The following is an 11,518-nucleotide window of genomic DNA, read 5'->3' as shown; positions in this document are numbered from 1 at the left end:
GAACCCCATTGTTGGTCGCCTAAATTGGGCAATCTGTTTGCCGTGGGTTGTGTCCCTGTGTCGGCGGGGAATGGTGGTTGAGGGCACTGGTTCCAGGAGTTCCATTCCTTTGCCCAATAGACCCTTACTTCGGCTACACGTGTAGTAGGATGGGCCCGATCCTATCAATCGGCTGGTCATGTCGAGCACTGTGCATTAATTGTATGAATTCTAATTTGACTTTTACTTTTAGGTCTTGGCCCTATTTTGTATGTAAAAAATCTTGAATTTTGATTGTGAAACGTTTCACATGCCTCAGGTCGTAAACCCAGAAGGCGGTGGCTCATGGGCCAGTCTGGTGGACTAATTAATATCTACTGAATTCGTCTGCTTGAGTATACCATTCCAGTATCCTTGGTGGTGCCAGTTGGAGATCCACTGGCGTATAGCATTGTCCCTATTACACACCCTGGTGGATAGGGAGCTGGGATGGTTAACCATTTCGTCTGCTTGAGTATACCATTTCAGTATCCTTGGTGGTGCCAGTTGGAGATCCACCTGCTTATAGCATTGTCCCTATTACACACCCTGGTGGATAGGGAGGTGGGATGGTTAACCATTTCGTCTGACTGAGTATACCATTCCAGTATCCTTGGTGGTGCCAGTTGGAGATCCACCTGCTTATAGCATTGTCCCTATTACACACCCTGGTGGATAGGGAGGTGGGATGGTTAACCATTTCGTCTGCTTGAGTATACCATTCCAGTATCCTTGGTGGTGCCAGTTGGAGATCCACTGGCTTATAAGCATTGTCCCTATGACACTCTCTGGTGGGTGGGGAGCTGGGATGGTGAACCATTTAGAAACTTCAAAATGGCACAAACAAAAACAAAAGCAAAAGCGTGCATCAGATGATTCCTCAGAATACCAAAAATGTTTTCTATCAGTTGGTCTAGATTTTCAATGGTTTCCTCCACTGATGGTGTACCTTTGAAACTGAAACCATTTGCCATCTGTAGGGTACTTTATATGTCCAGGGTGTCCAAAGAAATAGATCGGGATTCTGCTGGTGAATGTACAACTGCAAAACAATCTGCAGCCTTACAACCTACCAAACATTTATTTTCTACTCATTTTCAGTTTGATTTCGCCGCACAAAATTTAAACACTTATCTCATGACATTTTCAACGCCAACTCGTCCAACAAATATAAAAGGACGATATTTTAACATCCAAGTGGATTCATGTACATTCCAAACACTTCCATGTTACAAACGTCAGTAGTTCGGAGGGGCGGTCGGGTAGCCTAGTGGTTAAAGCGATCGCTCGTCACGCCGAAGACCCGGGTTCGATTCCCGACATGGGTACAATGTGTGAAGCCCATTTCTGGTGTCCCCCGCCGTGATATTGCTGGAATATTGCAAAAAGCGGCGTAAAACAATACTCACTCACTCAATCACTCAGTTGTTCGGACACGGTGCACATTCATACAACCATCGCAAGATATGTCATCAAAGTGGAGAAGATGGCCACAATACACATTCTAAATGTACAAAAAGTCCTCATTTTGCAAACTGCACTGGTGGCCATGTTGCTCCCACGAAGTCATGTCCAAAGTTTAAACGTCAACTTCAGATTGTACAAATGAAACATGAAACTTCACCTTCCCAGAAGCAAAGCGTTTGGTCATGGCTTCTGTCTCTCCAACCACATCTGTGTCCTACTCAGCAGCTGTGACACTCATACCTTCTAAACCAGCCATGTCTGTTGAATGCTATTCCTTTGTACAGTACAGTCCATCTTCACAAACAGATGATATATCAACATCAGAAGCTGTGTCAACTCAAATTGCATCAGCATGTCGCCAACATTAGCATCGGCGCCAGAACCGGAACCTAAACTATCCCCTGATTTGATAGTTGCCAACGAAAGGTAATTTGATTGTTCAAAAACTTCAAATAGTGTACAAAATGCCCACCCTGACCCTACAGATATACAATCGATTTCAAACTCTGAAGGACACGGATGTCTCTCCTAATCCCCATGGGCGGAACAGAAGCTAAACGCAGCGCAATGGGAGAAATAGATCTCATGTTCGTGCACCTACAACCTGAACATTAGTAATCCATTAATTCAAAGAATTGCAGATGTCTCGAAATCAAGTTTAATGAATTACATTTATTAACACAAGATTTTAAGCCGTCAGAAATATGTCTGCGGGAGAGATATCTGAAACAGACCGACAACTATGATTTGCGTCGGTACAGTTCCTTCCATTCATTTTCTCCTCCGTGTGGTAAAGGGACCGAGACCGCCTCCGTGGTCTAGTGGTAGAGCGTTCGCCCGGAGAGCGGAAGGTCTGGGGTTCGATCCCCGGCCGCGCCATACCAAAAGACGTTAAAAGATGGTACTTGTTGTTACCCTGTCTGGCGCTCGGCATTAAGGGAGTAAAACAAGGACTGGTCGGCTCGGAGTCAGTTTACTGTGTCTGAGTGGGGTATTCATGTTAAACTGAGGCATGGTATCTCAGTGAGCTAGCACTATAAATTGGCATCAGTCCGGACTAGTACAAGCAGACACACACACACGTGCATGCACGTCGCTATATAAGTGCAATAATCTTAGACGCGACGTTAAACCCCATTTCACCTCACCTCACCAAAGGGACAGAAGGCTGTACGATATTGTTTTAGAGAGGACGTCCTTCCAAGTGCTGCTCATCTAAATACTTATCTTCAAGCTGTTGCTATCCGAATTACCTTTAAGGACTGAGTGTATTTTCTTCGGTTTATTGACGTATGAATCGAAAAACCGGTGTGCAAACTGTATGAATCCACATAGATCATCATGGGCGATTTCAATGGGCATAACTCTCTATTGGGAAGTGCAAGTACAAACAATAAGGGGAAAGTTATTGAAGATTTTATTTCTGATAATACTTTATGTGTATTCCACGACGATTCAAGCACCAAGTTACATCCTACTACTGGAGCATATTTTTCCCTAGATCTGTCCCTCACATAGTCAAACGTTTACAAGAAATTTGAACGCTCTGTACATGGTGGCCTTTGTGGAAGTGACCGCTTCCCTACTGTCCCTAATTTCAGGAATGTACCAGATCCCATCCAGTTGTTTTCGAGTCAACTTAATGGTATTGCTGACCAAACAATTCCTAAGTCCTCTGCAAATCCTTATATTCGTAAACGAGGGTTTAATACCGAATGCAAACAAGCAAGAGAGTGTAGGAAGAATGCAGGAAAATATTTTCGCCGACATCCTACAGTTCATAACCTGAGTAATGTTAAAATTACTAGCGAAACTCAAGCCAAACATTCTTCATTGTCAAATATGTTCCTGAGTTTCAAAACTATCGGAAACAAAAGGGAAAGAAAAAAAATTATTTGATGATGGTGAAGATTACAACGAAGTACTTTCATTATATGAGCTTCATACTGCTCCTGAGCAAGCTGGTGTGATACTGCAGCAAGCGAGGGTAATATCCATTATCAGGTATCGAAGCATTTGCCTGAATCGTGTGTTGAGACACTTTTAGATAAGTATATGAATAATACGGACGCCAGGGAATATTCATCCTTCGTGGCATAATGCCATTGTAGTCCCCATTCCAAAACCGTGGCAGGATCATACAGATTCCTCAAATTACCAACCTATCTCGTTAATCAGTTGCGTGCGCAAAACCATGAAACGAATGGTAAATAATAGATGAGTGTGGTATTTGGAAACCAATAATCTTATTACAAATATCCAATGTAGTTTTCATAAAACGAAAAGAACTATTGATCATTTAGTACGACTAAATTCCTTTGTTAAAAATGCTATAGTGAACAAATAACACGAAGTATGAAATATCTTTGATCTTGAGAAAGCCTGTGATACTACCTGGAAGCATGGCATCTAAAGAGATTAACATGATTTTGGTTTGAGGGTCGTTTACCTCATTTTATATCACCGTTTTAAACAGACAGACAATTTCAAGTCCGAGTGGGTTTCACCCTGTCTGACCATTATAATCAGGATCGGGGTGTCCAACAAGGCAGTATTTTGTCTGTCACATTACTAAATATATAATTGATTTTAAGTGATTCAGTTGATGCATCACGTTTCGTGGACGGTTTCAACAGTTTCTAAATCAAAAACAAATTATATACATTTCTGCAGAAAGTATAAGCCACTAATGACCCTGAACTATTTTTGAATGGCACCCCTAACAAAGTTGTAAAGGATGCCAAGTTCTTGGGACTTATTTTCGATAGCCATTTGTCTTTCTTACCGCAAATTAAGTACCTTAAAGCCAATTGCCAGAAGGCACTCGATTTGTTGAGAAAAGTATCTAATGCGAAGTGGGGAGGTGATCAGACAACTTGTACAGATCCCCGATCCGTTCAAAACTTGATTATGGCTCCATCGTCTGTGGAGCATGTAAAAGTAATTTACTAAAATTAAATTCTCTACATTATCAAGGCCTAAGGCCTTGGTTTGGAGCCTTTCGAAATTCAGTGTCTGGATGTGGAGGCGGATGAGCTTCCCTTAAACAACGCCGTATGGAATTGTCCTTACAATACATCACTAAATTATATTCTGATTAATCAAATCCAGCTTTTGACTCTTTACGAATATATTCACAATTAGAAATCATCTCTTTTTCCGCCACTTGGAATAAGAATCAAAGCTGTCATTTCCGCTGCTAAAATTAACCTTCAAGATATAGCTACAATCCAGTTTTTGTCACCACCTTCTAGGCAAATGTTAAAGTCAGAGGCTGACCTTACATCAACTAAATTAAAGAAATCAGAAACAAACCAATCAATTTACCTATTAGAATACAATCAATTAAGAAACAAATATGACACTTACAAAATCTATATTTTCAGATAGATCCAAAGATGGTGGTGCAGTTGCTGGTGTTACTGTCATTGGATCCAGAACAATATCTTCAAGATTACCAGGTAAATGTTCCATTTTCACAGTCGAAGCAAATGCCAGTCCAAAATATATCAATAACCAGTCTAGACATAATCAGTTCATAATTTGTTCAGATTCTCTTTCGTGCCTTCAGGCTATCAAAAATATGTCATGTAAGCATCCTCTTTTCCTCGAAATTAATGACGTTTTAATGATCTTGCTACTGGTCAATAAGACATCTTTTTTTGTTATTTACCATGTTGGAATCATTGCTAACAAAATGGTCGATACTGCTGCAAAAGGCAGCACTCAACAAGTCTGTGACACCACCTCTTGTCCCATACAGTAATCATAAACGTGTAATTAGATGTTACATCAAAGATCTTGTGCAAAAGAAGTTGGACGCCCAAGCAGGTTCAATAGGTTACATGAAATTAAACCAACTATCGGTTACACCTACTTGGCTTGTCAGTCCAGGTTAGGGAGGTCATAATGCGACGATGTCGTATTGGCCATTCCCGCTACAGTATTTATTGAAAGGTGAAGATCCTCCATTCAGTGATGAAAGAATCACCGTCAAGCATGTCCTACTTGACTGTGTTAATTTTTCCATTAAAAGGGATCAGTATTTCAAATCATCATCTATTAAGGATATTTTTAATAGGATTAATTCTCGTTTAATTATTGATTTTTGTAAAGGGTATAGAATTGTTTGATTTTTTTATTAATATGTTTAGTAAAAGTATGTCGTTTTAAATTTGGTAGATTACAAACTGAGATTGTTTGTGGCTGTATCCTCGAAGGAGGTTAAGATACTGTAAAAATGTTGTGCCCCTGAGAGGTTACATAAGTTCCATATCTTTTAAAGTGAATTTAAAACTATCACGTTTTCAATCGTAGAATATATGTTGTTTCAATGTTAGGCTATTTGTTTTCAATAATCGCAAACACTTGAAGGGATGGTGTAAATCCTGCTGGGGCCGATGCAGGTAGCAAAGATACTGTACGTCCCTATGGTCCCTAGTGTGGTGATCTACCTTCAGTTTCTGGCGATCTGTAACCCGTTTTCATTATGTATTGTTGTGTATAGTGTAATCCTTTTTATGGTCAAATACTTGTTTTATATCTATTTCTGTGATAAGCCTAGTTATTTAACTTCCTTTCTTGGCAGGTTTGTATCTAGTCTAAATGTATTTATTATGTATGACCCACCCGAGGACCATCATACCTTCCCTTAAACCATCATCCCACCCGAGAACCATCACATGTTCCCATAAATCATCATCCCACCCCAGGACAAACACACCTTCCCTTAAACCATCATCTCTCCCCTGGACCATCACACCTTCACTTAAACCATCATCCCACCCGAGAACCATCACACCTTCCCTTAAACCATCATCCCACCCGAGGACCATCACACCTTCCCTTAAACCATCATCCCACCCGAGGACCATCACATGTTCCCATAAATCATCATCTCTCCCTCTTGACCATCACACCTTACCCTTAAGCCATCATCTCTCCCCTGGACCATCACACCTTCCCTTAAACCATAATTCCTTCTCTTGACCATCACTCCCTCCTTTAAACACGCACCCCTCCCCCTTGTACAGTACTTCTGCCTTCAAATCCTGACCATCACGCCCTGTCTCAACCCCTCATCCCGGCCCTTCATGCACTGTTCCCTCAGATCTTTCCTCCTTCTATTGGATTATCACATCTTCTCATTAACCATCATACCCTCTCCCTAAATTCATAGCTTCATAAAACAATCATCCCTCAGTCACTCCTTTTTCCATCATTCGTTCAGTTGGATATTTCGACGTTCGTCTGTCTGTGTACACAATGATGACTTATGTCACCTGGTGCATAAAAACTTTCAGAACATAACGATCGCGAACACATCAAAGGTGGAATCGTGTTGCTCTCGTTATCCTTCGTTATGCGAACTATGATGCTATTTATCAGGAAATGATAATAGTCCATGAAATTCGGTCTTCTCTTCTCATACGTGGGGAGAACACATGTGACACGTCTAGACAACCATTGATACTGCTATCTATTCTCCCTCGGGCCCCGCTGTCTATCAGTGCACTGTTCGCGTCCTCCCATAACCGGCATGGGTCGAGATCTGGAAGCAGGTTCTGTAATTTGCATAGGGAAATACTGGGGAACATATGTCGATGGAGAAGCATGACGATAATAAGATGGTGCAGATAGGAGATAAGACTTTGCAGAGCGTCATTCGCTCCGTCTGCTCTCTATATGTATTTATGTATACTCCCCCAACAAAGTAGGGAATCATGAAATAAAGATGTTATGATCATTTATCCGAAAAAAGATCAGGTTTGAAAAATGACTGCCAGAGAACGGTTTTACAATTAAAACATAACGCCCCACATTGCACGTGGGCCATGAAATTCCTCCGTGCATGTGAACAGGGGGTCATTCTTGATTTTGACACTTCTGTAAGAGGTTGTCAAATGGCTCTGAGACGAATGATTTTCAGTGTCCGCAGTAACAGTTAAGCTCTCTATATTGGGAATGCGTCGTCTACAACGTGATCGGCGTCCACGTCTTGTACCACCGTTAACAAGTCGACGCACTACAGCCAACGATGTCTGGAGCGTTTTGTTTGTTTGATGTTGTTTCACGCAGCACTAAGCAATATTCCAGCTATATGACGTCGGTCTGTAAATAATCGAGTCTAGACAAGACAGATCAGTAATTGACATCATGAGCATCCATCTACGTAATTGAGATACGATGACATACATCAACCAAGTCAGCGAGTCTGACCACCCAATCCTGTTAGTCGGCTCTTACGTCAAGCATATGCGTATGTTACGTCAAGCATAGGTTGTTGTAGACCTAGGGGAATGACAGATGGTCTCGTACAATGTTTTCAGATATGACCACGGGGCACGGTTGGCCCACTCGTCTAAGGCGCCGCGATTCGCTGTGCAGAGTTGCGTCCCTTGGGCACGCCGGAAACTTATGATTGTGGGTTCGAATCCCGATTCGCCCCAATTATGTTTCTAGGTTTGTCAGCACCATACCCGTGCTAGTGGGTTTCACCGATGTGGTAAACGTCGGAGACCTGCATCACTTCAGGCATTCCTCCCACATTAAGCTGACACGCCGCGATATAACCGGAATACTGTTAAAAGCGGCGTTAAACCCAACTCACTCACTCAGATATGACCAGATTCACGCCTAATGAACGTCATGCGAACGTCAACGTAACCCAACATGACAGATTTTGGAGGGTGGGGCTGTAATGATATGAGGCGAGATCACAGAACGCAACTGCATATTGACCATGGACAGTACTACCGAGACAATATACCGGCACCAATATGCCGTTTGTGCGTCATGCTGGTCCACGTTTTGTCTTTTAAGACAATACCGCTCGGGCCAACCGCTCGCAGGTAACCGAGTACCTCCAGCTGCAAACACCACTAGAATGCAATGGAACAGCCACGAGCCCTGACCTTACCCCATAGTGCACGTCTGGGGCGTGATCGGAAAACGTATACACCGACGTCAAAGGTCAGCCGCTTCTTTCGGTGAAATGGGCCAAGCGAAGTAGGCAAAGCTCTGCAAGAGGGGTTGACAAGACAACCTCATTGGGAGTGTCAAGACAAGACTGAGTGTCATTGGGAGACTGATTAGGACCATGTCACGCCGCAAAAGCGAATGTTTGGCCGATCATGGGGGACATGATCCATATATTGACGTTTATTTTTTACTAGACGCCCTTGTCGTCTTTCTTCTTTTTGTGCACTATACACCGCCATTATGTTCAGTTGATTGTCATGTTACACCTCGTCCTCCTTTTACTTTCTATCCATTGCCACGCGAAGATCCGGGGTAGAATAGGCCTTCAGCAACCTTTGCTTGCCGTAAAGAGCGACTATGCTTATCGTAGGAGGCGACTAACGGGATCGGGTGCTCGCTGACTTGGTTGATACATGTCACCGTATCCCTATTGCGTGGATCGATACGCATGCTGTCAATCACTGGATTGTCTCGTCCAGACTTGATTATTTACTGCCGTCAAATAGCTTGAATATTGCTGAGTGCGGAGTTGAACAACAAACAAAAACAAAAAACTTGTTTATTCATTACCATAACTAAATACCTCATTGTATGTTTGTATTCATCTGTTATTTTATAATATCACCCTCTTTGTTTGAAGTGAGTGATTATGGTTTTACGCCGCTTTTAGCAATATTCCAGCAATATCACGGCGGGGGACACCAGAAATGTGCTTCACACATTGTACCCATGTCGGGAATCGAACCCGGGTCTTCGGCGTGACGAGCGAACGCTTTAACCACTAGGCTACCCGACCGCCCCTCTTTGTTTGAAGACTCATTTATTCAAATATTGTTATACTGGCTGGCTGTTAAAGTTAACTGTGCGGCCGAAATGGGATGTACTGTACGTTGTTTATGTCTCACTATATACTAGCTGGGTGCCAATTCACAATAGACAGTCAGACAAAACGTCATTTTGTCGCAGACACACCAAGGGGAGCGCTATGGGGATTTATTTTAAATTATTTTCAAAAAATAAATCGCATAATACACAACTGCTGATGGGTATGTTTACATATAAGGGGCGGTCGGGTAGCCTAGTGGTTAAAGCGTTCGCACGTCACGCCGAAGACCCGGGTTCGATTCCCGACATGGGTACAATGTGTGAAGCCCATTTCTGGTGTCCCCCGCCGTGATATTGCTGGAATATTGCTAAAAGCGGCGTAAAACCATACTCACGCACTCACTCACTTTACATATTTTTTCGGCACAAATTTAAAACGTTTCAAACATGTTATGGGTCATGTAGTTGCAAATTCATTTCTTACTCCAGGCTTCAATGAACCAAATTATTTTTACACAAAATTACCCAGCCACATATTACTTTCTACAAACTGTTGCAGGAATGAGTGATGGTCAAATAGACGTAATCAAACATAGAGACAGTTCCTTTTTCCATTACAAAAACTCGGTATACTTTCTTTTGCCCCTCAGTCTATTTAAGGATGGACAGGAAATGTTCGAACAGGATGTCAGATTCGATACACTGACACCATGTGTCCCGTGTCGTACATTATTGATACCCTCGCCGATATATGACAAAACAATAACTCTTGCGTTCATCCTTGCCATTTATGTCTTGTCTCTCTCACACACACACACACACACACACACACACACACACACACATACACACACACACGCACGCGCGCGCACACACACACACACACACACACACGCACGCACGCACACACACACTCACACACACACACACACACACTCTCTCACTCACACACACACTCACACACACTCACACACACACACATACACGCACGCACGCACGCACGCGCACACACACACACACATACACGCACGCACGCACGCGCACGCACACACACACACACACACACACACTATTTGAAGACACATTTGTCTAGATCTCCAATGTTGAACATTCATACCACGAGATGCGCTGATTAAATCCAATGGTTAATACACCTGACCTTGAGTGCTGAGTGAACGCCGCTATGGGCGATGTGGGACGATCTCTCTAACGCCCTATAATTTGACTCCCAGACGATCTCAGCACGTGTCACGTGCAACCTGCCTCCAGATGAGGTTACTATAAATATATTCAGTCTCCATCTCCCAATAAAACCGTTGGCATCACAGATCAGGATTGAACAGTGCACGCTGGATCTTCTTTACAATGGCGAATTGTGCCGGGAAATGGGAAATATTCTACAGTGATAAGTTCGAGGAGTACATGGTTGCTGTCGGTGAGTAAACTTATTACTTTGATAACAATTTAAAACATAACAATGAAACGAACAATACTATGGCACTATTAAATATTGGAATAATCTTGTGTACATTGTATTTCATAAAGGCCGCATTTGTATTTGGCAACAATTTAGTTGATAATCTAAACAGGCAAAGTATGTATAAGTTCTTGTAAGCATATTAGTCGGCACGTTTGAGGTCTTAGCTTTGGGTGTTTTGTCAACGTGAATGTCGGCGGGGGAATCAGGTCAGATTGAAGACGAAGAATAAGGTGAGTCGGTTGTTAAACATACAAATACAATTGCTTATAGAAATATGTCGAGCGGAGATTCCAACTCAATAAAATCCTACTCGCGGCTGTACATACAGATGCAATTGGAATACCAGACTGACTAACAGTATAGATGCAAACATATAAATAGTAATGAACAACAATGGACAGGCGAAGAGACACGGGCGTTGCCTTGGACATATGGATGAGATACCTACACGACCCAGGGGATAGTTGATTAAGGTTATAAATGTCATACTTCTACGTAATTGACGTGATGGACAATGGCACAATTAACCGCTGTTAGACGCATAGATTACCGCATGTGTAATAGTCTAAGGATATGTGAGGGAGTGAGAGAACGTGGTTTTACGCCGCTTTTAGCAATAATCAAGCAACATCACGACGGGGGACACCAGAAATGGGTTTTATACATTGTACAAATGTAGGAAATCGAACCCGAGTCTACGTCGTGACGGGCGAACGCTTTAACCACAAGGCTACACACCAGCCTCTT

The 11,518-nt window shown here is 42.5% G+C and overlaps 1 protein-coding gene across 1 annotated transcript in view; it reads left to right on the top strand.

Annotated features, from left to right (window-relative positions):
* The first annotated feature begins 10,578 nt into the window (after window positions 1-10,578).
* LOC124138651 (fatty acid-binding protein, heart-like) overlaps window positions 10,579-11,518 on the top strand; it is a 58,092-nt gene continuing 57,152 nt past the window's right edge. Inside the window, exon 1 of the mRNA XM_046505391.2 lies at window positions 10,579-10,726. Within this exon, the coding sequence (XP_046361347.1) occupies window positions 10,657-10,726 (70 nt within the window). The 5' untranslated portion in view covers window positions 10,579-10,656. The remainder of the gene's footprint in view (window positions 10,727-11,518) is intronic.

Source organism: Haliotis rufescens, unplaced genomic scaffold (assembly GCF_023055435.1).
Source record: "Haliotis rufescens isolate VD_foot unplaced genomic scaffold, xgHalRufe1.0.p SCAF_15, whole genome shotgun sequence".
NCBI lineage: Eukaryota > Metazoa > Mollusca > Gastropoda > Lepetellida > Haliotidae > Haliotis > Haliotis rufescens.
This window is presented reverse-complemented; position numbering and strand designations above follow the sequence as displayed.